Source organism: Callospermophilus lateralis, chromosome 18 (genome assembly GCF_048772815.1).
Source record: "Callospermophilus lateralis isolate mCalLat2 chromosome 18, mCalLat2.hap1, whole genome shotgun sequence".
NCBI classification, from domain to species: Eukaryota; Metazoa; Chordata; class Mammalia; order Rodentia; family Sciuridae; genus Callospermophilus; species Callospermophilus lateralis.
The window spans coordinates 50889834-50917587 of NC_135322.1; the positions used below are offsets into that span (position 1 = coordinate 50889834).

The window sequence follows — 27754 nt, forward strand, 5'->3', positions numbered from 1 at the left end:
GGCCGGCACTCGTCAGTCGGAGCGCGCGGCGGCGGCAGCGGCGCACCGTGGAGGGAGGCCCGGCAACGATAGGAGCCGGAGGAGGGGCATGGAGCCGCCGCGGGCCTGCTGAGCACCAGAGCGCGGGCAGCCGGCGGCACGGTGAGCGCGGGCCGGCCACCTCGGAGGGCGGGCCGCGCGGGGCTGCGCTGAGGGGCCCTGGGAACCGGGCTCTGGGGATCCCTTCTGCCGAGGGCGACCAGTGCCCACAGCTGGGTGGCCAGCTGGGGCCATGGCAGCTCCAGGCTTCTCGGCGGCGATTCCTGCAGCCACTTCCCCACTGACCCCTCCTCCCTTTCTTCCTCCAGCTTCTTCTCCTCCAGCCGCTCCTCCCTTCTTCCCTTGCGGCTCCTGGTTTGTGAATGAATTAGGAGGCGGACGACCGAGCGGGGCACGAGGCTGGTTGGAGTACCCCTCCCCCATCCACGCCCGCCAGGGTCTTCACACCTGTGGGGGACACCAATTCCCAGAGCTCTGGTTCCTGCGGGTCAGCCGGGCCACGGCTGCACGTCCGCCAGACTGAGCTTCCTTTCCTTTGCCGGCTTAAAGGGACCTGAGGGCGCCCAGGCGCAAGGCAAGGAGCCCCCATCTCGCGCACAAGTTTCCATTCCGCTGCATGAGGGCCCCGCAGCAGGGCGCACCTGTCAGCGGGAGAGACGCTGCAGACCAGGCTGTCCCTCAAAGTTTTTTCGGGAGGTAGAGAGGTAGGGAAGTGAGTGCCTTTGGCTGGAGGGTTTTCCTTCAGTAGTCTGCGGGACCGGTTTTGGGGAAAGCCCCAACCTCGTGCCCTTGAAACCGAGTGCGCGTTAGCCAGTTTGGGACCGGCTCCCGTGAACCCTTTCTGAGCGAAGGGTATGGTGGTGGGGTGGAGGTTGGCGATCCAGGCTGTAGGATCACCTCGCCTCCGCCGGCTTGGGGTGACTGCAGGGGCAGGGGACCTCAACCAGAGACCGCACCAGAGCCTGATTGCACATAGGGAATACGGCAGTAGGACCTTCTTGGGTCCTCCGAGAGGTGGGTACAGAGGTAGTGCCTCTAATTCCTGTGGGGGAGGGGTCCTGCCCGGGGAAATAAGGGACTGGCGACACCGGGGATGCCGCCTTTGTCTGCAGACACACTTTTGCCAAGGTAGCTGGAGCCCCGGGAAGATGAGCAGGGTCTAGTCCGATTGTGATTCCTTGGGTTTTCCGTTCCTTCCCGGCTGGGTCGTGGGAAACCGGCACGTGGGTGTGGCCGGCGCCGCTTTCGCCAGTACGCAAAGCCCAGCCGGGTGAGAAGCTTGGCGAGTGCCTTCGCGGCCGTATTGACCTGGTGGGCATAGCCTCGGTCACTGCGCCGAGGAGGGGCGCCAGGGCCTGGCAGGTTGCTGGGTTGGGCCCGGCACCTCCTGCCCCTTCCCAGAGCTCAGACTGGCCGTGAGGCCCGCAGCGCCCCCTCATCTTGTAAGCTCCAGAAGGGGACACGGGGGCGGGGTCGCTCCTGGGTGATGGGTGGGGGCCCAGGGGGCCCAGGAGGCTCTGGGCCTCGGGCGTGTGCAGGAAAGGAGGATTGGGAGGACTAGGAGTCCTGCAGAGGAAGCACACCGCCGGCCTGGCGGGGCAGAGAGGCCGAGCTTCCCGGAGAGGCGAGTCTGCCAACAGCTTTTTGATCCAAGCTGCTGGAAGGCTGCTAGTGTCTGAGTCTCTGGCTGATTTAGGCCTTGACTGCTTGTTCCTCACTCCTCCTATGTAAGGTGTGACCCCTGGCAGGAAAGTGTTTTTGTGTTGGGATGGAGGGCTGCGTTTCAGCGAGTCCTAGAGTTGGAACAAACCTGAAAATGAGACATCATTGTCTGGATTCCCAGGGTGGAAATGGATTCTCTAGAAGGGGTAGGTGGTAAGAAGAGGACATGGGGAGAAGGCCTAGGTCAGAATGGAGGGCAGGAAGCAGTCCTTGTCAGCCTGTCCTTCCCACCTCTTCTTCATGCTGCTGTCCCCCACTGGGCTCCAGAGGAAGCCACAATCAGCCTTACCACTGGGCAGCACTGTAGTGCTGACATGTTTCCATTTTCAGGGAAATTATTTTCCTGAGACCTATGAAGCAAGAAACCATTAGAAACCCCATTGAGGGTGGGGGGTGGGGACCAAGTCTTAGAGAACCTAGGCACAGCTCAGGCAGCCACGAGGTAGTAGAGCTTGTCTCAAACCAAGTTACCACAGGGTAGATGCTTGGAGCCCTGATTTGGCTGCAAATAGAAACTCAGCATCCTGGCATCATCTCCAGAAGTGGCCAGGCTGAGGGACGAACAAGGAGATTCCACCAGGGCACTAGGACCAAGCGGATGGGGCTCTCCAGCAGCCACCTCTCTCAGGCTGCTGCAGTGGTGGCTGCGGTTCCCTCTGGTGCTTCTCAGTGCTGGGCTTCCAGGAGGGCTGCCCACACCCCAGCTCTCATTTCCTCTTCTTTCCCTTGTTTGCTTTCCCTGCGGCTTTCCCTTTCTTTCCTGCCTCTCAAGTAAATGAGAAAAAGGTGAGAGAGCAGAACACTGGGAAGTTTCTCTTACTGATTTTGCCATGAGAAAGGGAAACTGTTTGCATCCACCCCCCACCTCTTTTTGTTTCCTGCAGTTTCACCTCATCTTTTCCTCCCCCACTTTCTTCAAGGGCATTGTGCTGTGCTTTACCAATGAACAGTCTCCTAGAATGCAGTCACTCACCCTCTCCAGGGGTTGTAGCTCATAAGCCACTGGCTGCCATTCTTCTACTCCTCTACCACGCTGTCTGCAGAGCTTTCCCTTATGCTCAGGAATGCCTCAGGCTCACCCTACTTAAGCTTACCTATTAAGACTTTGGAGGCTGGGGGTGTGGCTCAGTGGTAGAGTACTTACCTAGCAAATGCGAGGCACTCGGTTCAATCCTCAGCACCACTTAAAAATAAATAAATAAAATAAAGATATTGTATCCATCTACAACTAAAAAAAAAGAAGACTTTGGATCAAGCAGATCCCATTCTGCCATCTGTGGGGGTGTCACAAAACGCTGGCCTTTGGTTTGTCTGTGTTTTGGTGGTGGTGTGGTAACCAGGAATTGAACCCAGGGGCACTGAGCCACATCCACAGCCCTTTTTAATATTTGATTTTGAGACAAACTCTCGCTAAGTTGCTTAGGACCTCACAAAGCTGCTGAGGCTGGCTTTGAACTCACAATCCTCCTGCCTCAGCCTCAAGAGCTGCTGGGATTACAAGCTTGGCCACCATGCCCAACTGGTTTGTCTGCTTTCTTTACACATGTCACCCATTCACCACTTGAAGATTCTATGAGATTAGTACTGCATCCTACACTTCATCAATGAAATAACTCAGAGGTCACATAGACAGCAGAGCTGGGATTTGAACCTACTAGTCTAACTTCTGGGTCTTAGCCATGCTCAGTAAGTGGTAATTATGGTTTTATTAGCAGCCCATTTCCCTTGTTTGGAGCCAGACTCCGAGAATGCCTACCCTCCTATTGTTTAGAAATACTGTCCTGCCTGACCCTATATCTCCTACCTTCTGCCAGATGCCGGTGCAGCTGACGACAGCCCTGCGTGTGGTGGGCACCAGCCTGTTTGCCCTGGCGGTGCTGGGTGGCATCCTGGCAGCCTATGTGACAGGCTACCAGTTCATCCACACAGAAAAGCACTACCTGTCCTTTGGCCTGTACGGCGCCATCCTGGGCTTGCACCTGCTCATCCAGAGCCTGTTCGCCTTCCTGGAGCATCGGCGCATGCGCAGGGCAGGGCGGCCAATAAAGTTGTCCTGCCAGCAGCGGCGTTCAGTGGCGCTCTGCATTGCAGCCTACCAGGAGGACCCTGACTACTTGCGCAAGTGCCTGCGTTCAGCCCAACGTATTGCCTTTCCTGACCTCAAGGTGGTCATGGTGGTGGATGGCAATCGCCAGGAGGATGCTTACATGCTGGACATCTTCCATGAGGTGCTGGGTGGCACTGAACAAGCCGGCTTCTTTGTATGGCGCAGCAACTTCCATGAGGCGGGTGAGGGCGAGACTGAGGCCAGCCTGCAGGAAGGCATGGAGCGAGTGCGGACAGTGGTACGGGCCAGCACCTTCTCATGCATCATGCAGAAGTGGGGAGGCAAGCGTGAGGTCATGTACACAGCCTTTAAGGCCCTTGGTGACTCTGTGGACTATATCCAGGTAAGGGTGACTCCCTAGGACTGTGTTGATGGACACATATTGGGCCAATGGGGCATGCTCTCCTTTCAGAGTTTTAGATCTAATTTAGGTCCAATGTGTGTGCATATCCCTCCTTTGAACTGAACAGGGCATAAAGGTTCAGAAGCTCTCCTGGGGTCAGACAGATCTGGATTAGAAGCTTGGTTCTGCCTCTCCTTGAATTTGGTCAGATATTTGAGTTGATATTCCAATAATAAGAGCAGAAAACTGTTACAACAGAATTTACCTTACAGTGGGCACTGCTGTGGGCACTTTAGACACATCAGCTGTTTTAATCCTCATAATACTCCTAGTGGTTAGTACTATTATTAACTCTGTTCATAGAAGGTGAAACAGAAGCATAGAAAGTAACTTAATTAATGTCACACTGCTAGTAAGGTGCAGAGTCAGGCAGCTATCTCAGGTCTGCTCTCAGTCCTCGGCAATACTCTCTCTTTGGCCACTGGCAATATAGGGGTGAGAAGAGCAAAAAAAAAAAAAAAAAAAAATCTGGCTTGTTATGGGTCCAAAGTCCCACTCTTCCTACTGTCAAATCCATGTCTGTGAGGCAGGAGTGAAGGGACTCGGGGTGTGAGACATCTAGCACTTCATTTCTTAGCACCATTAACAGGGCTGGAACCCTGAGCAGACCCTGCCCAGCTTCTGGTCAAAGTGTGTCTCTGACACTAGCCTGGAAATTTTATTAGGTTGACAAGGTTGACAGAGCTTCAATTTTCAAATAACACAACCTAGAGAGAATTGAGAAGATTAAAACTCATATATTCAGTCCCATGCAGAAACTGAAAACCCAGAACCCCATGTTCTGGTCCAGAATTTTTCGTAGCATTCACACTACCTGTGCCTGTCTCTGCCCTTCTCTGCATCTGCTGTAGAGTTTTGCCCATAGTTTCATAAGTGCATAAAAGAATAGTAGCTATAGTAGCTATTCTGGCAGCCATCTGTGTGCTGTTCAGTCTTGATGACAGCATGGTGAAGTCTCTGATACTATTTACGTTTTCTATTCGTGTACCTACCTAGAACTAGTGTGCACAATTTGTTTGGCACAATTTTTTTTTTTTTTGAAGGGTATGTCCTTGTGTGAGAATTGATACCTTTGTCTTTTTCGTCTTCCTAGACCCAAGGACCTTCCCAGCCATGAAGGGAGGGATGTGAGCCTAGAATGCTGTTTGATTCTGCAGTTCACCTGGGATTGGGGGACTTTTGTGAAAACTTCCTGGGAACTCAAAAGCTTAGAAAAAGCCCTGAGCCCTGACATATGTTCAAACCATAGTAGCTTTGTCATTCACTCCCTTGAATTACAGGACCCGTCCCCCCCAAAGCTGCTCCGCCACATGGTTCCCTTTCCCAGTCATCAGTGCACTCCGGTGGATCTGCAAACAGGCCCACACCTGAGACATGTCTTTTTCTTTATGGCCCTGGGGCCACTGCCTAAGGCAGCCCTGGGCTAGAGCCAGTGAAGCTTGATGGATTTCAGCCTGCCCTCCAACAGCCCTATTGAGGGTGTGTGTCTTTCTCTCTGTGGGGGAGAACCTTGCCCCTGCCAGTGGGGAAAGCCAGGTGGCTCAGGACTCTTCCTTTCCTGCTCAGCTAAAACCACCTCCCTGGTATGAAAGAGGTGGAGCAGCATGGAGAATCGGTTAGGGTGAGGACAGGAAGTAGCAATGAGACCAGCAGCACTGGGTAGCTTGTCCTGTAGGCTGGAGAGGCTCTGATTCTGGCCAAAGGCTAGCTGGGACCTTCTGGGGACCATCCTGGGGACCAGGATGTAAGGATGTGTCTGGTAAGGAGGTGGGAAGGAGCACATGTGAGGAACCTAGTCTGGTATTGATGACTGTGCCTGGTTCCTCCTTAGCTTCTACTGTTATTTGCCTGTGGCCACCTTCTCTTTTGACACAAGAGAAAACTGGGAAAGTTTGAGGTGTCAGAGGCAGCTGTCTTCCTGATGGCTGATGGGAACCTTTTTTAAGTTTTTTGGTGCTAGGGAGTGAACCCAGGACTTTACATATATAAGTATCTTCAATGAAAGGATTTTAGGCTGTGGAATAGGGTTAATTCACTTGTGGATATTCTACTCTGAGAACTGTGACCATAGAGCTCAATTAGGAGTCCATAAACCAATTCCCCTGCTTAATGATTTATCTAGACTCTTGTACTAATTCAGTGTCTTTTTAGAAAACATAAGAAGTCAGCCATCAGGGTAAGTGTTCAGAGCCTAGTTCAATTAATAGTAGGACCCTGCTGGGCCATGAGCCTTCTAACAAAAGGAGAGCCAGGGCTTGATTCAAGGCAGCAATTGTTGGCTTCCACAACCACTGAGTAAATCCCAAACAAGCATTCTTTGGTCATACTGTGTCCCAATCGGCCTTGGCCAATGGAGTTTGTGATGAGGGAGCACAGAATGTCTGGGGCCATTTTGTGGTTTCATGGAAGGACTTATGGGTAGGTGGACCAATCCTCACCCCTGGGGCTTTAGGTTGTCCAAGAAGCCAGAGGCTGAAATAAAGACACTGATAACAACTACTGTATGAGATCACTTCAGCAGTAGCCTCTGACAGGAGCTACTTCTTAGTGTTCTGAAGAATGTCTGCTGTCCCTGATCTAGCCCACTGTGCCTACTGTCTGACTTCAGTGGCTTGTTCCCCATTTCTGCCTAAGGACTCCATAGAAATATTTTGAGACCAGTTCTGTGGATTCTGGATCTGGAAGGGCAAAAGCTTACCCAGTGGTAAGCATTTTCCCCTTCCCAGACCCGTCTACTGTGGGTTTCTCTCTTCGGCTCAGAGGCTATCAAGCCTGGTATGTGAACTCACCTTTTCCTTAATTTCCTTTGTTTTTCTTCTCTCCCCTTTTATGGTGTAGATCTTTCTGCTGGAAGTAAATCATGTGGAAGGGGGTCGTATCCCTCAGGCAGTGAGCAGCCTTGTGGAAGGGGGAGGGTATGTGTGTAGGCCTGAAGTCAAAATGGTCTTTGTACTCCCTTGTAGGTGTGTGACTCTGACACTGTGCTGGACCCAGCCTGTACCATTGAGATGCTTCGAGTCCTGGAGGAAGATCCCCAAGTAGGGGGAGTTGGTGGAGATGTCCAGGTAAGAAGTAACCAGGAATTTCTAGGGGTAGGAATCTATAGACTCTTTCTGTTTCCTAATCCAACAGGATATACCTGGAAAATGGGTATTTTTTACTTGATAGTATCTGGGGGGGAGGTTCCCTTCTGGCAGTTTTCACTGGTAACAAAGGGCTCACCTAACTTGCTACCCAATTCCTTTCCTGCTCTTTTTCAATGTAAAGAGGGAAAATTTCCAAACAGTTATGGAGAGCCCATGCTGCAGGAAGGATTTTGAGGTCACAGATCCCAGACGGTATTTCCTTTTGGGCTGATGGGATAGCAAATAGCTCCCAAGTTAGGACCTCAGAAGCCCTTGCTTTTAAGGAACTTAAGTTGAAGAGCTCTGGTAAGCTTCAAAGGCTGATCATCTTCTAGAGGATACTGCAGGCAACATATCATGTCTTTCCAGAAGCTTTTCAACTATGTAAGGCGCAGAACAGGTGGCTGGGGTGGGGTTTTGCTTCTTTCTCAAGTCCTTTTCTGTCACCACCACATAATCTCTTCTGACACTGAAGGTGGCTTTGACTACTAGAGCAGCTTAGTTGGAAAAATCAATGCAGATGACACAGTGGGAAGGTGGAGTTGTTGCTAGGGAGGGTCAATGAGTATGGTTGCTCTTCTGAGCCTTGGGTTTCTTAGGTCTGATGGGACTAGAAATGGTGGCCAGAAATCTTAGCAATGGGCTACAGAACTCATGGTAGGAAGGCTTCATGATCTCTGGTACATGACTACTCTGGGGCGCATGTCCTTAGATGAGGAGGCCCAGCATATCTGTTCCCTTACAGATCCTCAACAAATATGACTCGTGGATCTCCTTCCTAAGCAGTGTGCGGTACTGGATGGCCTTCAATGTGGAGCGGGCCTGCCAGTCCTACTTTGGATGTGTGCAGTGTATCAGTGGGCCACTGGGCATGTACCGCAATAGCCTTCTCCAGCAATTCCTGGAGGATTGGTACCATCAGAAGTTCCTAGGCAGCAAATGCAGCTTTGGGGATGACCGGCACCTTACCAACCGAGTCCTGAGTCTTGGCTACCGGACTAAGTATACAGCACGCTCCAAGTGCCTCACAGAGACCCCCACCAAGTACCTCCGGTGGCTCAACCAGCAGACCCGCTGGAGCAAGTCTTATTTCCGGGAGTGGCTCTACAATTCTCTGTGGTTCCATAAGCACCACCTCTGGATGACCTACGAATCAGTGGTCACAGGTTTCTTTCCCTTCTTCCTCATTGCTACAGTAATACAGCTCTTCTACCGTGGCCGCATCTGGAACATTCTTCTCTTCCTGCTGACAGTCCAGCTGGTGGGAATTATCAAGGCTACTTATGCCTGCTTCCTTCGGGGCAATGCAGAGATGATCTTCATGTCTCTTTACTCCCTTCTTTATATGTCCAGCCTCCTGCCAGCCAAAATCTTTGCCATTGCTACCATCAACAAATCTGGCTGGGGCACTTCTGGCCGAAAAACCATTGTAGTGAACTTCATTGGCCTCATCCCTGTGTCCATCTGGGTAGCAGTTCTTCTGGGTGGGCTGGCCTACACAGCTTATTGCCAGGACTTGTTCAGTGAGACCGAGCTAGCCTTCCTTGTCTCTGGGGCCATCCTGTATGGATGCTACTGGGTGGCCCTCCTAATGCTTTATCTGGCCATCATTGCCAGGCGATGTGGGAAGAAGCCAGAGCAGTATAGCTTGGCTTTTGCTGAGGTGTGACACAGTCCCCCAAATAGAGTGGGAAAAGTGCAATGGGTATGGGGAGGGAAGGGGAATGAAAGAGAAAAGATTGGGTGGGAGGGAGGAGGGAGTGCTGTTTTAGCTTCTTAATGGTTCGAAGGACAAATCTGAAATGCAAAGAATGTTGACTATAATATGGCCTAGGCAGCTTTGCCCAGAGGAGGGTGACACGGATTCTTCAGGTTCAAGGGAGATCATGTTTTCTGGCTACCTGCTTCCTCCTGCACACAGACAATAGCCTCTGGGAATTCATTTTATTTTCTCCCCCTGGGATCCACAGGGAATTCAGAAGTGTGCTAAACCAAGTAATAAGTTCTATTCAGTGGCAACTTATGATGGGTAAGTGAACAACAGCCTATGGGATGGGATCCTCTTAGTCCTTCTTAATATATTACCAGAGGTGGTAGGAGAACTTCCACTGAGAGATCAGGGCAGGCAAGTTAGTGTCCCCTCCTTCCCCAACCCTCAACTAGTAAGAATGTGCCTGATATTCAAGGCCCAGAAGCTTGATCTTTGGGCATCAGAAAACAGGGTCCAGGAATGGTACTTTATGAGATATAAACCATTCCACATCTCCACATCCCATGGATGAGCCAAGCCAGCACTGAACTGCTTTTAAAAGTGCATTATTAAAAAGGAAATGTTGCCAGGAGGAAAGAGTGTGTTGGTGCTAAAGACCGTGGGATTATATGGAAGCCTTGGGCTGAAGGTGTTCCACATGGAAAACTGCTTAGACTTCTAGATGGACTTTAACCTTGCTATGATCTCTGCTGGGCAGATAAAAATGTTTTAGCCAACTACCAGGAAGATCAAACCCCTATGTGTTCAAAAGGAAGTGAGGTTTTGGGTATTTCAATCCGTACCCTCCTGAATTCCTCTCAGTTTCAGCTCTAATTTAAGGCTAGATGTTACATCCTCCTTACTTCACTTTCTTCAAAGGCACATTTTTTGGGGGGTATGAAATGAGTTACCTCTTCCATCCTCATTATCATGGGTACGTTTCTTAAGATGGCACCTAGGGCTCTTATAGGACCCTGTGCAATAGGCATGACTGCTTTCTGCACATACTGGAAGAATATCGGAAGCCTCTGATCAAACTAACTACCATCTTGGAACTGGATCAATTACTTGACAGCCTGTGAGCATGGATGACTTTCAAGTTACTGTTCTCAACAATCATCTCCAACAGAAAGCTATTCAGTGTTGTCAAAGTGAACCCTCGAATTCAATCTGGTCATCTTTGAGACTGTTCATTTCCTCAGCAGCTTCTCCGGGGAAATCTTACAGCCAGGTTATGGACTGTCACTACAGCAATTGCTTGCTTTGGAACAGAAAGCAAACTAGGAGATGGAATTGGGTCCTATATACTAAGGTTCTTGCTTTCTCTCACACAGCCCCAGGACTGTTTTATTTCTCTGCCTTTGGGAGTGAGGGGAAGCAATTTTCTAGTGATTTGCAATAGACTGTGTTCAGCTTTTGGGTTTGAACCTGGGATTGACTAAGCCTTTGACTTAAGGGTTGTCTACTTGCTGTCTTTCTGAATGCCCTTTTCCATGGAAACCAGATAACCTCTCAGAACCAACACTAAGGTAAAGTAGTTGAAGGGGCAATCCTCCAGTGTACCCAGGTGCTTTTGTACAAAGGAACAAAGTGTGCTCTGAACTATAGATGGGCAAACCCTGGTGCTTTCCTCCTTCTTCCATGAGCTCAAGGGTTTTCCAGGTGTAGCCAAGAGTTGCTATATCACACAGACCTCAAATTTCTAATAAAACTGCTGGTTAATGTCAAGCCCAGGATTGATAACTGGGAAGCAGCAGGCATTTGCCAAAGGCAGTTCTAGGCTCTTCCGTGCTTCTGCTGGCCAAGAAGTAAACTATTTTGAGCATTACAATGGAGGAAATCCGGTCAGCCAACTGCAGAGTTCAGACTTCACTAAGGGCTTGTTTTTCTTCAGCTTTTACTTGAAGGTTAATGCAGGATGATGGACTCTGGATGGAAAACTCTTGATTGTCCTACCATCAGCTCTGCCTTGCACTGTGGTCACCTTTCCTCAGACCAGAAGAAGACAAGTATAGGTATCGTGCTCACAACGTTTGACCTCGACTGGTTTTTCTAAGTTATTTTGTACATTTTTCAGCAACAAAACCAAACTGGGTCTTCAGCTTTATCCCTGTTTCTTGCAAGGGAAGAGCCTTTATATTACTGAACACATTTTGTTTTTTCCTCATAGAGAAATGTAATCTTCTTTTGTATTATTTTCACAATAATTTGTAAACATATTTATTTTTACCTGCTTTTTAAATAAGGGAACTTTAAAGTTGGGAAAGGATTAGAAGGGATGCAGCTCCACTTGGTGATGGTGTTCATGTTTCTATTCTTGCTGATGTCACTAAGCCTAATGTATAGTATCTTCTGGGCCTTCTGCTTCTCTTAAAGCCATGGTACCCAAGGGCATGTTGCTGGAGCTCTTCGGGAGCCACATCCTTGTTCAGCTTTTTCATCACCATTCCATCTTCATCTTGCTTGAATCCCTCCCATAGAAATGGTGGGTCAGGTGCCAGAAAGCCTCCTTGGGTGTGTGTTTCCAGTCCATCTCATCCATGTGCTCAATCTTCACATCAGGCTTGTAGTCATCCTCTTTGAAGTCCTGCGTGAAGCCATGGTACTCCTCCCACCAGTTTTCCTTTTCTCTGGCCATTTTTTCCTCAGTACAGTATACCTTGAGGACAGGGACTTATTGGGGGCCTTCACCAGCATCACTTCTACACTGTTGTCTATAGCAACCTTTTATTCTGACACAGTGGCCAGACCTCTGTTCACAATAGAGGCCTGGTTCAGGATGGTGGTAGCTTCTCATCTAGATTGGCTGCTCTAGTCAATGTTCTAACTTTTGTGTCTGAATCAGAGCCACCATTGCTTCTAGTCTCATTCAGTCCTTGAGCTCCTTCTGATTGACAGCCAGACAATAGGTGGGTATCTCACCAAAGGTACGATAAAACTCCAAGGTGGCATTAAACAGGATGGTCCTATTCCGCTTGGGAATCCACTTTGTTTCTTCAGTCTCTACCACCTTCTCACCACTCTCTTGGAGGTGATGTCCATTTCTCCATGAGGTGGTATCCAATGGAGAGGGCTGGGACACAGGCTCCTTATCCTCTGGGGCTACCTACTTTGCTGTGGGCACTCATTACCAACCCTGGCCCTGCAGTCTAGAACCAAAATCTCCAGCATAAGTCTAGTCCCCCAAAAGATAGCAAGCTTATATTACCACCTCCTTTTCCTTGCAGATTTTCTTCACCCTTGGCTTAGTTTTGTTTCTTTTTTTTTTCTTTCTTTTTTTTTTTTTTTTAGGTGTGAAGTATTCAGAGGCAAACCAGAGCCCTGCCAAGCCCAGACCTCTTCCAGTCAGTTCCCAAAGTTTGTTGACCATACAAGCCCTGGTCCAAATGGGACTGTAATCGCACCCCCTCCAGCTACTCACTGAACTTGGCCGGGCCAGACTAAGGTTTTTGCTGTGCCAAGTCCATGTTCTCTTCTCTGCATGGGGGAAGCAGATAGACTGCTTCTTCTCTGCCTTTTGCTTATTTACCAGGTTCAAGTTCACCAGCACATCTTCCTCCTTCAGTAACACACCTCTATCCTTAAGGGTAGACTACAGCCATCCCCTCTTGAAAGGAATCAATGGCACACTCCACAGTGAGGCCCTGTGGGTCTGGTCAACTCTGCCTAAATTCCTCTTCCTCCAGAGTACTGACACCAGACTTGATCCATTTCTTCCAGCAACTCAGTCCTGTTCTCTGTTAAGTTCTTCTGCAGCTGTGACAGGTTGTGGTGCCAAGCCAGGATTCATCCTCCCTCAGTGTCTTTATCTTCTTCAACTGTGATTACCTGCTTTAGTACTGGGAATTGAACCCAGGGGTACTCTACCACTCAGCTACATCCCTAGCTTTTTTTTATTTTGAATTTTGTGACAGGGTCTCACTAAATTGCCTGGGCTGGTCTTGAACTGGGCTGGTCTCCTGCCTCAGCCTTCTCAGCAGCTGGGATTACAGGCATGTACCATCATACACAGTTTTCCAACTTTTGGTCCAGCAGATGCTTCTCCTTGGCAGCTACTTGCTTCTACAGCTCCTCTTGCTGTCACAAGGTCATGGGGTTGATGACGTCGATTGCCACAGATTCCTTGGTGCCCACCTCTTTCTTGATGGCATTGACCTCCAAGGGTTTCAGCCCAAGCTTTGCCCAAGTTTATTGGTCTTCTTGATACTGACTGCTGAGGCACCTTCAGCACTAGTTTTGCAGATGACAGCAGCCTTGTAGCTATCATTGTGCTACTCCTGCTTCATATCCCTTTTTAAGGTCTTGGCCTGGCGGCTGTTCCTACTTGGGTGCTGCAGTGAGCCTGGCTTCTGCCCTGCGTCAGCTACTCTCACATTCACCCCTCCCCCAATGCTGCTACCAGTCCCATACTGGGTGCCCATAGCCTCCATGATCCTGCTGCATCTTTCACTCCTGGTGCTTCTTGACAACCCCATGGTGCTGCATCAGCCTGGAGCCTGGCCTCCAAAGCCTCGGACACAAATTGGGAACACTTCTGGGTCACATGACAGGTGCTGTCCTGTTTGGCTGGAAACCAAGAAGGGCTGCTTCTGTCAATTGCCTTGGAGCCTTTTTTTTTTCCCTTAATTTTTCAGGTCAAAAATTTTATACTGCACTTATTTGTCAAAATAAAGATTCATGTAATGTTGCTATTAGCTTTCCATTTATGTGCTGAAACCCCTGACATAAATCAGCTTTAGGTTTCATAAGTTTCAGGCCATGGTTGCTTGGCTCCACTGTTTCTGGGGATGTGGTGAGGCAGAATAACATGGTGGGGGTCATGTGGGGAGTGGGTAAAGTTGTTCACCTCATGGCTGCCGGGAAGCAAAGAAATCCAGAGAGGAAGGGGTCTGGACAAAATGCACCCTTCAAAGGTTTACCCACGGTAATCTCCTTCCTTCAACTAGATCCCACCTCCTAAAGTTTCCACCACTTCCCAATAGCCTATTAAACTGTGAATCTGCTGGGCATTGTGGCCATGCCTTATAATTCCAGTGAATCAGGAGGCCAAGGCATGAGGGACTGCAAGTTCAAAGCCAGACTCAGCAATTTAGTGAGACTCTAAGTAACTTAGCACCCTTTCTCAAAAAAAAAAAAAAAAAAAGAAAAAAAAAAAGGGGGCCGGGGGAGGGAGAGCAAGGTTGTGGTTCAGTGTCCCTGGGTTCAATCCCCATTCCCCCCACCCCCCATCCATCAGTAAACTAGTCCACTGATGAGGTTAAAGCTTTCATGATACAACCACATTATACCTTCAAACACTGCTGCACTGGGGAATAAGCTTTTAACACAAGAGCTTTTTGGGGACATTTCATACCCAAACCATAAGAGTAAGGCTCCTTCAGCTACTTCCTCTTTGTACTTAATAAAATTGGCCCTTTATTCTAGCATCAAAAGGACTGAAGTTGAAACAGTTTAATCAGTGGAACTCAAAAGCAGGTAAGTTTTATAGCTGACTTGACATGGGGAATATAGTTGGCCTATGCTGATAATTACACACCCATGAGGGCTTTTATTGTAGAGGTGAGGCAGGGTCTATGGTGAAATAACTGGCAAATGAGTGAGCTAAAAACCAAAGATTCCTTACTCCTTGAGTGGAAGCATTTTAGGGGGTAGGTAACAGAGGATTGCAGCCAAGCTGAAATAATGAAAAACAGGTAACCTCTCTCTGTGGAACAGGTAACAAAATGGATTGACAGCAGAAGCCCTCTCATCCCATTTATTAGAGAAACAGTAAGAAAAGATACAATGTGGGAAAAACACCAACCATCCTTCACGTCAGGCTGAACGAAGCACAGTGATTTCTCCCCTTCACCCCCACCCCCACCCCAATTCCTATATTCCCACCCACATCAGTTTAAATCTTGAGGTTCTTTGATTGGGAGTACCAGTGGAGAGGGAGCTGGATAAGCAGAGGAGTCTTTAAATCCAGCTGTCTCTAAGTCCCAGGAGAAAGGAGCTGCAGGCCCAGCCACTCAAGCAGAAATTTATTTGGTGGGTCCGAGAAGTCGTTGTCCACCTCCCTGTGCTGTGTTCAAGCCCCCAAGGAAAGGTCTGGCAGTAGAAGATGACCAGGTCCAAGCTGCCCAGGTCAGAGCTACTGAAGCATGGTTCATTCACCAATGCCACATCTCTAGAAAGCAGTGAGCTGATTCTCCAGTGGGGAGCAAGGGAATACACACGAATTGGGACCTGCAGGCCAATGTATCCCTGAGGAAAAGTCCACAAGAACAATTCAAGAAACTAGTAAGAAACAAGGGGCAGAAAGCTGTGGGACAAAAGCACAGCAGGTTTCTGGAAGGCCGGAGATTCTTTCTCTTGAGGCTAGGATCATTCCCTCCTGCCAAAGTCAAAGTGTCCCACAAATAACACTTCACTTTCAGTCAAAAAAAAAAAAAAAAGCAGAAGAAAAAGATGGCTCATTTGAACTTGAGCCCCAGCTATGTTCTTCAGACAGTAGCTCCATATCAACCCTTTTACCTAAGAGATAGTCCCTAACCAAAACCACAGTGCCTGGAAAACAAGGTGGTCCTGGAGAGAAAGTGATGTTTAAGGGGGTAACATTCCATTTGGGTACATTGCAGCCATTGGACCACCTGGTCTGGGGAAAGCAGCTGGGTTTGTGCCAGGGAGGCTACCCACTCTAGGAAATGGGACCAAATTCTTACCTGCAGGGCCATTCATCCTTGGAAAGGAGGCTGGGTTTAGACCCAGGGTCCCAGTTGGCCTTGCAAAAGGAGCTGGGTTGATACCTACAGGGCCTGCTGGAGAAGAACCCAAGGGCCCAGCAGCTGACCTGGGGAAAGCAACTTGACCTGGGCCTAATGGACCAGTAGATCTTGGGAAGGCAGCTGGACTTGGACCCTGAAGGCCAGTGGCCCTTGGGAAGTTGGCTGGGTTGGGGCCAAGTGGCCCAGAGGCTCTTGGGAAAATTGCAGGACTTGAGCCCTGGAGGCCAGCAGACCTTTGGAAGGTACCTGGGTTGGAAGCCAATGTCCCAGAAGACTGAGAGAAGGCAGTTGGGTTCAGTCCCCCTGAACCTGTTCCCCTTGGAAAGGGACTGGCATTTACTCCCATTGGGCCACCTGGCCTTGAAAAATGAGCTGAATTAGGGCCTATAGGGCCAGGAGCCCTTGACATGGGAGATGGATTTGGCCCTGGGAGGCCAATTCCACGAGAGCTAGGACCCATGTTTGGGCCTACAGGGCCAGGCACTCTTGCCATGGTGGATGGGCTTGCACCCATGTTTCCAGAAGCCTGTGAGAAAGAAGCTGAATTTGCTCCTAAAAGACCTGCTGCTCTTAGAATGGGGGCAAGATCTAGGCCTTGAGGTCCAGCCATTCTTAAGTTAAGACTAGATCCTGTACCCAAAAGGCCACCTGTTCTGGTGTCTATATTTGGGCCTTGGCCTAGGCCACCAGCCCTTGGGTTAGGACCAAGACCTGGACCCATGCCACTTGTTCGTGGGTTGGGCCCAAGGCTTGGGCCTGGAAACATACCTGACCTAGGGGCAGGATTTGTACCTAAAAAGCCTGATCTCAGATTGGGACTTGGTCCAGGACCAAGGCTAACTGGCCTAGGATTGGGAGGACCATTCCCAGAAGGTAACAAGCCACCTGCTCTCAGGTTGGGTACAGATCCAGGGCCTAAGGAGCCACCACTTCTAGGGTCAGGACTTGCTCCCAGGAGACCACCTGCCCTTGGGTTAGACATAGGACCTGGGCCTGGGAGACCTCCTAACCTGGGGTTAGACATAGGCCCTGGGCCTGGGAGTGCCCCTGTTCTAGGGTTTAGAGTTGGTCCTGGTCCTGGGCCCAAGAGGCCACCGGGCCTTGGAAAAGAAACTGCGCCTGTGCCAGCAGGATTCATCCCTCTTGGAAAAGAAGCCATGCTTGGGTCACGAGCACCAGCAGGGAAAGGTGCTGGATTTGATACCAATGGGCCTGATGAAGATGGAAAAGGAGATGGGTTCCTTGGAAACGGGGCCAGATTTCCACTAAGAGAACCAGTTGCCATAAGGAAAGGGTCTGAGTTCACACCCAGTGGGTGGCCTGCGTTCAGAATAGGACCCCCCTGTGGTCCCAGGGAACCGTCGAGCCGTCCTCGAGGTGGCAGTGGAGCACGAGTCCAAGGAGTTGGCCGCTCTCTAGGGAAAATCCGGGGTTCTTTCATACTTTCTTGGGGATGTTGGTGATAATGGGTTTGGGGCGGGTTTTGAAAAGGATCTTGTTTTTGATGAGTGCCGTCACCAGGTACCGGGTGCCAGTCTCGTGGCTAAGCTCATCATAGTCCTGCTCTCCAGCAGCGTGTTTGACAAGGACCGCAAAAGGTTTCTCCAGATGGATGATTTTCCCATACAGGATATGATGTCCCACGATCAGCACAGGGATTCCCTTAAGCAGAACAAGAATGAGATGCCTGAGGTTCAGGGCAAGGCCATTCAACTCTGGTGCCTTTTAAAGCTGCTCTTGGCAGACAATGCCAGCACCTCTATTCCCTGGTTTGGCTCTACCACTGTTGATCGGCCACAATGGATGACCCACCCTTATCCCCTTTTTATTTCTTTCTAGCCCCATGTAGGAGAATTTCTACTTTCAGAAATGTTACCTTTCTAGAAAACCCAAAGCTAAATTTCCCTGTTACTGCAGAGGTGAGGGAAGAACAAGCAGATAGCTCTGCAGATTAGCTAGATCTTGAATAACAAACCTGAGGGCAGTCCTCACTTTGGATCCTGGGAGCACCACCTTGGTGTAGCTCGCTTTCCTGAGGCATTAGGCAGGGAAAGAAAAGCCCCCTCACCTCAGTGGTGTAATGTAGGTCTCCCAGGAGGTTTCCAGCTAATCCAGTGCTGTAGCGAGCCTCGATCTCCCCCTGTAGCTCCATCAGCACCCATTCTGCCAGGCCTCCAGCCCCCGCACTGCAAGCAAAGGGCTGGCGGTTACAATATTTTTGAGGGGTGAAGGATGAGTAGTGTCCTACACCACCATTCAAGGCCCAAAGAGACACTGTTGAGCACAAGTTCTTGGGAAACTGGGCAGTGCTAGGCACTCAACTATAGATGTGAATGCAAACATCAATGCAAGATGCTCCTGAGGACCCTGATTCTTCCAGAAAGACATGAAACCTATATAGCCCTAATTATTCAAGCTAAGTAAAACCTCAAAATGTACTCACCTGGAAATAACAATTTGCACCATGAGCTTTCCTTCTTTAAAAAGCAACTGAAAATAAACTGTAGAGAAAAACAGAAAAAAAAATATTTAGGAAAAAATGATAGCCAATGACAAAATGACAGCTAGTATTACCACTTGTGTATTAGGTAGGCATTTTCTAATGCTTTAAACACATTACTCTGTTCCATACCAATGCCACAAAAGGTAAGTTTTCTTTTTCTGTACACTCAGACAAGGTTGCTGGAAATCATCAACAGCAACCTGTTGATATGGCTCAGTGGTAAAGGCACAGGGCCCTGGGTTCAATCTTACACACACACACACACACACACACACATATCACCGTCAACTACTGAATGTGCTCAAGGTTGCAAAGCTACTAAGTCAAACAGAATATGAACCCAGGATACACACCACAGAGACCACTCTTGAATCTTGTTCACTTGCCTTTCTCAAGGATACTCTATTTTCTACTCTGCATGCCTCTAAAAAACTAAAGAATTGTTAGGTCTTAATTTTTTTCATTGGTGATGATATAAATGTCACATCTACCACTTACCTTTAATTTCTAGGTTGAGAGAACCTTTCTTTAACTAAAAATAAAATCACAACTGGAAAAAGTCCTTCTGCCAAAACCTGTGAATGGTAAACTACTTTTTATCCCCCAATACTAGGTTTAGAACCCAGCAATGTTCTACCACTGAACTACATCCCCAAGCCTTTTTGAGACAGGGTCTTACTAAGTTGCCCGGGCTGGGCTTGAACTTGGTTGAGGGACTGAACCCAAGGGGGCTTAATTACCGAACCACATTCTCAGCCCTTTTTTACATTTTATTTACAGACAGGGTCTTGCCAAGTTGCTGAGACTGGCTTTGAACTCATGACACTCCTGTCTCAGCCTCCCAAGCTGCTGGGATTACACGCATTTACACAGCACCCATGATGTTAAAGCTTTTTTTTTTTTAAAAAAAATATATTTTTAGTTATAGATGCACACAATACTTTTATTTTTCTTAAATTTACTGGTGCTGGGGATCAAACCCAGTGCCTCAAGTGTGCTAGGCAAGCGCTCTGCCACTGAGTTACAACCCCAGCCCTTGTTAAGCTGACCTCTGGTGTAACTTTTAATAAATGCTTTGGCCACCTTTCACTTAGATATAAAAATATTCCAACATTTACATACTTTCATTTTATACAATAGCACCACCTGGTGGCAAGTTTGGAGTACTCTACAAGATAAAGTTGGGACGGTTTTGCCTTAAGACAAATGGCTTCACTTGCACTTGTGAAGAGTTGAATTCACAGGGATTAAGGGGAAGAGGGACCAAAACTACAATTTCTAAATCTTTCAAATGTACATATGGAGTTTAGTGGAAGGTTATCAGTCCAGTGTTTATCAACTTGAGGAAAGTTAATAAGTATAATTGCTCAAACTCAGTAAGCACCTGATTAAAATACTAAACAGGTTTATTAGTGTTTATCTTCATTTTGGATCTCCAGAGAAAGGGATACTGCCAATAGTCTTTTTGTTTTGTTTTTCATGCCAGGGATTGAATCAGTGAGCCACATCCCCAGACTTTTTTGCATATATTGAGAGACAGGGTCTTGCTGAGCTGCTCACTAAATTGCTAAGGCTGGCTTTGAACTTGCAATCCCCCTGCCTCAGCCTCCAAAGCCACTGGGATTACAGGCATGTGCCACCACCCCCAGTTTGCCAGCAGTCCTTTTTTAAAAAATATCTTTATTTGTTAATTTTCATGTGGTGCAAGCGCTCTACCACTGAGCTACAGCCCCATCCCTTGCCAGTAGTCTTATGTGATGGGAAAACCCTTACTCTCAGAGCACCAAACATACTGGAAACAGATGGTTAATTCACTAGACCTCAAACAGAAATAGCAATTAACATGTTTTGAATTTTCATTATGGACCAGACTCTGTGCGTATAGGTAGATAGTGTCACATTCAATAAGACAACTTTATGACATAAATCATATACCTAGGGGCTAAGGATGTGGCTCAAGCGGTAGCGCGCTCGCCTGGCATGCGTGCGGCCCGGGTTCGATCCTCAGCACCACATACAAACAAAGATGTTGTGTCCGCCAAAAACTAAAAAAATAAATATTAAAAAAATATCATATACCTATTTTGCAGATGAGGTTACTGAAGTACAACCAGTGAGAATGAAATCAAGGCATTAATCATAAGCAAGTGCTTGTCAGAATTGTCAAATGTGACCTTCCACAGCTGCACAGGAATGGTCCCACCAGAGAAAAAATGACACACCAGCTTGGAAGGACAAAGATCTTGATACCAATTAAGAGGTCCTATCATAACCATCAATGGAACCCAAAACTTTTAAAAATTATTTTAATTTTTTTTTTTTTTTTTTTTTTTTTTGTACCAGGGATTGAACACAGGGGTGCTTTACAACTGAGCTACATCCCCAGCCCATTTTTATTTTGAGACAGGGTCTCACCAAGTTGCTGAAGTTCATCTTAAACCCATGATCAGCCTCTTGAGTCATTGAGATTCCAGGCTGGCTCCCAGCCCCTTTTAAAACTTCTTCCTGTCTCAGCATCCTAAGACCTAGAACTCAGGGCCTGTACCACAATGCCCAACTCTCAGATTTCTACATCTTTTTGGTATTAGGGATTGAAACCCAGTGGCGCTTATCAACTGAGCCATATCTCAAGCCTTTTTTATTTTTTATTTTCAGACAGGGTCTCACTAAGGCGCATAGGGCCTTGTTAAATTGCCAAGGCTAATCTTGAACTTGCAATCCTTCTGCCTTGGCCTCCAGAGTCGCTGGGATTACAGGTGTGTGCTACCATGCCACATCCAACTCTCAGGTTTCTTGAAGCCAAAAGTGTAATAATTCAAAATAAGGCCTAAATTCAGATTCCAGCCTGTGAGCATGGATCTCTACAGTTTGATCACACACAAGTCATTTAATGACTATGGGGCTAACAACTAGATTGACTCACTGAACTACTGTGATGACTAAATTTAACACATATAAAACTGCTTTAAGGACCCCAAGTTCTACTAAAAAAAGCTATTATTTTTTAACAGAATGGAATAAGCAAATCAGCATTTTATCAAAATTTTAACTATAATCTAAAAAATGGTAGGTATATTAGCCACAAACCAAAAAAAGCTTGATTTGATAACAGATTTTGGAGGCTTCTTATAAATAAGCTCTTGATGACTGATCATGCTGTATATTTTCCTTGATAAGTTATAGTAAAATAAGGTGGCTTAAGAGAATCAACAAGGTATTCACATACATAAATGTGTTGTGGGAAGCTCAGAGCAGGAGACAGAACCTATTTGCTATCAACCAAAATCAATTTTTACATCCTTTGGCCACAAGCTTGAAACTGGTATGTGTGGACTGCTTAGGAGAGGTGGATACAAAAATATTTTAAGTATTTGTTCCCTGGGATAGGGTGACAGTTGCATACCTATCAATGAGTACTGAAGGAGAAAGCCCTGTCTATCAATACTGGCAGACAAGTAGCAACATGCCTAAAAGAAATCAAGTTGACAAAAACTTGTCTTATACTAGAACATTTGGGATGCTTCTGATTTACACATAAATGAAATGCAAACCCAGCTGATAATCTAGTCACACTTACATAATGTATGTACACAAGGGAGTACTAACCCAATTATTAAGAAATGTAGGGGAAGGCATCCCTTTAATGAATTTAAAAATTCTATTTTAGTGCCTTAAAATACTCTACAACACCTGAATATTATTATTCCTTTTCTTGTGCCTTGAGACGTTCAGGCAATTGTCCTCATGGTCGGAATAGATCGGTATAGCTGTGTATTGAGGATACATATGCTGGAGACAGCAGGGACCATAAATACGTATCTTAGGGTACAGTTAATTTTAAAAGTGAGAGCTGGGTATGGTGGTGAATACCTGTGATCTGAGCAACTCAAGAGGCTGATAACAGAAGAACTGGCCAACATGCGCAACTTAGTGAGATATTAACTGACCTATAACCAGAGGAATAAGTAGTGGTGCTCCATTCGTGTACAATGTGTCAAAATGCATTCTACTGTCATGTGTTAACTAATTAGAACAAACAAATAAATAAATAAGGCAGGGGGAAATAACTCAATGGTAAAGTGCCTCTTAGTTCAATCCCCAGGATGGGGTGGGGGGTAAGAGATGATATGAGAACATGCAGCTCAGTCTGTCCCCAGTCCCTTGAGAATGGGCAACAAGCAAACAAACAGAAAACCAGTGGGGAAGAAGTATAATATAAATTGAACATCCCTTATCCCCAAATCTGACAAGCTCCAAAATCCAAAACCTTTGTGTATGGTACCAGGGGTGCTCTACTGTAGGACTACATCCTCAGCCATTTTTAATTTTATTTTGAGATACAAGTCTCACTAAGCTATGGAGGCTGGCCTCCAACTTGGATCCTCCTGTTTCAGTCTTCCCAGTCGCTGGGATTATAGGCATGTGCTACTATGCCAGCTAATATGAAACTTTTTGAGGACAATGCCAGTACTCAAAAAAACTTCAAATTTCAGAGCCAAGCGCAATGGCACACAGCTGTCATCCCAGTAGCTCAGAAAGCTGAGGCTGGAGGATTTCAAATTCAAAGCCAGCCCCAGCAAGTTAGTTAGTCCCAAAGCAACTTAGCAAGACTCTGTCTCAAAATAAAAAAGTAAAAAGGGTTGGCAATGTGGTTCCATGGTTAAGCACCACTGGTCAGGAAAAAAAGTTTCAAATTTCAGAGCATTTTGGGTTCATATTCGGTATTTTCAACTAATAAAAGTCTATGTAAACATTCCCAAACCTGAAAAACTCCAAAATTTGAAACACTCTGGTCTAAGAATTTTGGACAAGAAATACTTAAATGTGTACAAGTCAAATCCTATTAGTAATAACAAATACAATAAAATTACAATGAAAAATCTCTATGTAACAAATGGATTTCAAAGTCTTCAGTCTCAATGAGAAAACTAAAGCAATTTCTAGTTGTTTGGTTGAAGATTTGGCTTGTTTAGAAACTGCAGCTCTATCAAAAGCAACATTTGAAGGCAGTTTGAAGAACAGACTATGTATCCAATTGCAAAACTAAGAGTTAGTGGGAGAGCTTCCCCAGCAAGTCTCTTCAGAGGACAATTTAATCCCAGATTTGACTACAACCAATATGTCTTTGGTTACAAACAATAATTCTAGTTTGATAAAGTAACTGTAGAGTAGTGGTAAATTTGTAGTGTAGCTTTTCAAAAAGATCATTCAAACTCATCAGATTTCAGAGTGGTATCAGTCTCATAAGCCATAACTAGAGTCCAGTCCTGGAGAGATGGGAAGGTATAGAGAAAATTAAACTCTTTCCCCGCAATAAATTATGTCCACTCACTCCCAATATCATAAGATGTAAAAGAGTTTTCTACTTAATTTTTCTAGGCTAATAAATCAAACTACACTATAGCAAATACATATGATCTAGGTTATGTTCAAAATTTTTAATATTCTTCAATACTAAAAATTTCATTCTACATTCTTAAAGTTAGCCAGATGACTATCTCTGTAAAAAAAATAAATAAAAAAAAAATACTTCATACATTTTAATTCCCCAGTTTAAGGAAAAAAAAAAAGAGTCCCCTTTTTTGGGCTTCTAGAAATATAAATTAACTAAATTTGCCCTACATCATCCCCAGTTCTTAAATTAGTGTGGAGGTAAAGCTTCTCTGTCCCTGAACAAATCAGAGCAACAAAGGAACCAGCATTCAAAGAACCAATCCAGACTCACAATGCGAACCCTAAGCAAATCCCAAAAGCTTGAATCAGACCAATTTGGGAATGTCTTATTTGTACTTGGCTTCTTTCTAACTCTATTGGGAAGTAACTATTATCAAAAAATCTGATAAGTCAAAACACTACCATACAACTTATTGAGCAGTCCAGGCAGAGTATTAAAAATACAAAAGACAGGGCTGGCACTGGAGCTCAGTGGTCCAGCGCTTACCTAGCACGTGTAGGCACTGGGTTCGCTACTCAGCACCACATAAAAATAAATAAGTAATTAAAAGGCACCGTGTCTATTTACTATACCCACACACACATACATACACAAAAGACAAAACAAAACTCATTTCACACACAGCAATTTTTCTGAACACTTAATGAATTCTCTCATTTTATCCTGACAACAACTCTATGGGATAGGAATGGTCTTGTCACTCCCTTTTACAGATGAGGAAACAGGTTTAAAAAGCTGTCAAGCAAATGGTCACACACCCATAAGTGGCAGAGTTAGGATGTGGCCTGTAACTCCTCTATTCACCCAGTCCCCTTTCATGTGCTACTTCTATAGAAGACCTGGTTGCTTTACAATTATTAGCCTCATTCTCACAGCATCTCTTACAAAATAGTTACTTATTAGTAACTTTATATAACCTGCCACAGAAGTAGCTAATACAACTATAGGATAGGCAGTTAAAAACAAGCTTAGCCAGGCCAGATAGCAAAAGTCTGTAATCCCAGCAGCTCTGAAGGCTGAGGCAGGAAGACCACCCAGTTCAAAGCTAGCCTCAGCAAAAGTGAGGCGCTAAGCAACTTAATGAGACCCTCTCTAAATACAAAATAGGGCTGGGGATGTGGCTCAGTGGTCAAGTGCCTCTGAGTTCAATCCCTGGTACCTAAAAAAAACAAAAAAACAAGCTTGCTTTATCTTATCCAATATGTAGAGAAATTGATTTAATGCCACTTTCAGAATTCAAAACTTTGTCCTAAACCTCTGCTCATTAGTGTGAGGAAAAAGAAGATGGTAGAAGGACCTTCTATGCCATTGATTCATTTAACTTTTGACAAACCTCAATCATCTTATCCTTTGCTCTCTGAATAACTAAGTATTTGTTAAAAGATTGCTAACATCTGACTTTTGGGAAAAAACCTGATCAAAGATCCTCATAATGGTAATTGCTTCCAAAATAAAATTTGGCAGAAGTGTGCATCTAATTAAACATACAATTAGTAGAAAAATAAAGGGCTTTGACCCAATGATTTGACCTAAATACAAATAAATTTTCCTAGAGCCAAACGTTTTGTAAGTTCTCATTAGAACATTTCCAATCATTTTATGTTTATTTTTTTGGTGTGTAGGACTGAACCCAGGACCTTGAGCCTGGTAAGCATGTGCTCTACCAATTTTAAATATGTGACACAAAATGCATCTGCAAATTGCCAAGCCAAGAGCACTTATTGAGCTTTTGTGTGGTCCCAGGGTCTATGGTTTGTTTAGGAATACAATATACTTGTCAGATCAACCTGAATGCTATGCCACCTATCCTAAGGCAATGGATAATTTAACCTTGTAAATTTCTCTACCAACAGATTGGGCATAAAACCACCTATCTCTAAAGTATGTTGTAAGAATAAAATAATGGATGTACATCTTTCAGCACAATGCCCAACACAAAAGGTAAGTAAGTCTTTAGGGTCAAGCTATTGATTACCAGCTTCTTGGTATGTCTAATAGAATGTCCTCACACTACAATATACAATTATGTTTTAATGTTTACAATGTTTTATAGGATGTTTATAAACATCCTATAAAAGCAGCAGGTCATCAGAATAAGACTGAGTTTACATTATAAAAACAACTCATACATTGCAGCCAGGTTCAGACTGCTTTAGAAAGTAATTTTTTTGGAAAGTAATTTCTTTGAATACCATGATTATTTTTTCTATGTGCCTTTGCACCACATGAACAACTGAAAAGGTTTTTACATACAACTGAATACAGATTACCTTTATTAGCAGTGTTATTGTGGTTTTGTGACTGAAGGGACTGGTCTTAGTTTCCAAGGGGATATTGTCTCTTGACAGGCTTATTATGTTACTAAGTCTAAAATCCTGTTTTTAAATGAGATGCTTATTCCCTGCCAAAAAGGGACTATGGAGGATAGGTGGAACTGAATGCTTCCAAACTTTTCATTAGTGAAGAGTGTGTTCAAAAACATGTGCACATACTATGCATACACGTGGTACTTTGCCATCACATTTTAGGATTCCCATGTTGGAGGGAATCAATTACTGGTATTTGTAGACAATGGGTGAAAAAGATGGCTTCAGGCGATTTGGGTTACTCCAGTTTTCTCCATCTTCTGCTACTCTGCAGCCCTATCTCAACCTTTCCTCCTCTTATTGTCACAATACCCTATCTCTCCCCAACCCCTTTACTTTCTAGCCCACCATAGGGTTTTCCTCCTGATGAATTCTCCTCCCATTTCCCCCCACCTTTGCCACCCTTGGCCCCCTTCCACTCTTTCAACTAGAGCTACGAACGTTTCCCTATTTCTAGTCCCGTCCACTTGTCCACTTTCTGGAACTCCTCAATCCGCTCTCCCCCTCCTTCTCCAACCCGCTCCCAACTACCCCAGACTTTTACAGATCTGCCAACATGTTTAACCCCTTCACTTTCCAGCCACTGAAACTATTCTTCCCTTCCAGTTCCTTAAACTGTATTCCTCTACACACCCCATCGGAGTGGTCTTCCTTATCATTCACCCTCTTCCCAAAGATTCCTTTTTAAACGACCTTCCTTTACCACCCTCATTATCCAAAATGTTCATGAAATTCTAAGCTTCTCCAGGACCCCACCCCACTCATCTCTCGGCTTCACTCCACCCACAAAAGAACCTGGAATTGCTCTCCAATCACCCTCCAATCTTCATCTCTTCCAACAGCCTCTCCAACCCACATGATTTAAAATGTCCCTTAGAACAAACCTCACAATTCTAGCACCCACCCCCCGCCCCGCAAAGTCGCTATTCCCGCTACTTTCTGGGTTCAGGTTCCATTCCGCTCCAGCAAGCCTCGCGATCTAGGCTCCCTCCCGGGGAAGAGCCCCTTCTCGCACATACCTCGAGGTCCAGGCCCGCGCCGCCCCCTTCTCCGTCCTCCGCCCGCGCTAGGCCACCCTTTCCGCTCTTCTCCCGCTCCGCCCCGCTAGTTCCCTTCCTTCCTTCCCTCCCTCCGCCTTCCGTCTCCCCACTGCTCCCTGCCCCCACATCTCTCGGTCCTCCCGCCCCCGGGCCCGGGTGGGTTCACCCCCACCTCTGTGCTGCCTCCCCGCTTCCCTCCCCTTGTCCTGCCGCCCCTCCCCCGCCCTGCCGCTCCCCGCCCCTCGGCTCGCCATTCTTCTCCCGGAGTCGCGCGCCCCGCCCGGCCCCGGCTCCCTAGCTTTCCGCTCCCTCGCGCCCTCGCCCCCGTCTCCGACTCGGGCTTCACTCCCCGCAGCCTCCCGCGCCCCCCGCCCGCGGCCTGACCTGCAATGGCGGCCGCCGAGCGCGGCGCCGCGCGGCCAACGGGCGACAACCGAACCTCCCGCCGCCGTCGCCGCCGCCGCGAGCACTGCCTGC

The 27754-nt window shown here is 46.7% G+C and overlaps 3 protein-coding genes and 2 pseudogenes across 5 annotated transcripts; 1 reads left to right on the top strand and 4 right to left on the bottom strand.

The window, feature by feature from the left end:
* The first annotated feature begins 3575 nt into the window (after nt 1-3575).
* Nucleotides 3576-15329, top strand: Has3 (hyaluronan synthase 3). Of its 2 annotated transcripts, none has more exons than XM_076838721.1 (3): nt 3576-4211; nt 7235-7336; nt 15222-15329. In XM_076838721.1, the coding sequence occupies exons 1-3, from the start codon at nt 3576-3578 to the stop codon at nt 15327-15329; spliced, it is 846 nt and encodes a 281-aa protein (XP_076694836.1). The 2 variants fall into 2 exon arrangements, with proteins under 2 accessions (XP_076694836.1, XP_076694835.1); XM_076838720.1 differs by lacking the exon at nt 15222-15329 and adding an exon at nt 8142-9065.
* Nucleotides 11373-12274, bottom strand: LOC143384127 (U4/U6.U5 tri-snRNP-associated protein 1 pseudogene; annotated as a pseudogene).
* On the bottom strand, nt 12274-13621 carry LOC143384128 (U4/U6.U5 tri-snRNP-associated protein 1-like; annotated as a pseudogene).
* Derpc (DERPC proline and glycine rich nuclear protein) lies at nt 15017-17354 on the bottom strand. Its single transcript, XM_076838722.1, has one exon. The coding sequence runs from the start codon at nt 17352-17354 to the stop codon at nt 15732-15734; it is 1623 nt and encodes a 540-aa protein (XP_076694837.1). The 3' UTR covers nt 15017-15731.
* On the bottom strand, nt 17351-27754 carry Chtf8 (chromosome transmission fidelity factor 8). 2 transcript variants are annotated; one of them, XM_076838725.1, is made up of 5 exons: nt 27662-27754; nt 20352-20461; nt 18357-18414; nt 17982-18099; nt 17351-17575 (listed from the first exon to the last, which is right to left on the bottom strand). In XM_076838725.1, the coding sequence occupies exons 3-5, from the start codon at nt 18377-18379 to the stop codon at nt 17351-17353; spliced, it is 366 nt and encodes a 121-aa protein (XP_076694840.1). In that variant the 5' UTR covers nt 18380-18414; nt 20352-20461; nt 27662-27754. The 2 variants fall into 2 exon arrangements, with proteins under 2 accessions (XP_076694840.1, XP_076694838.1); XM_076838723.1 differs by lacking the exon at nt 20352-20461.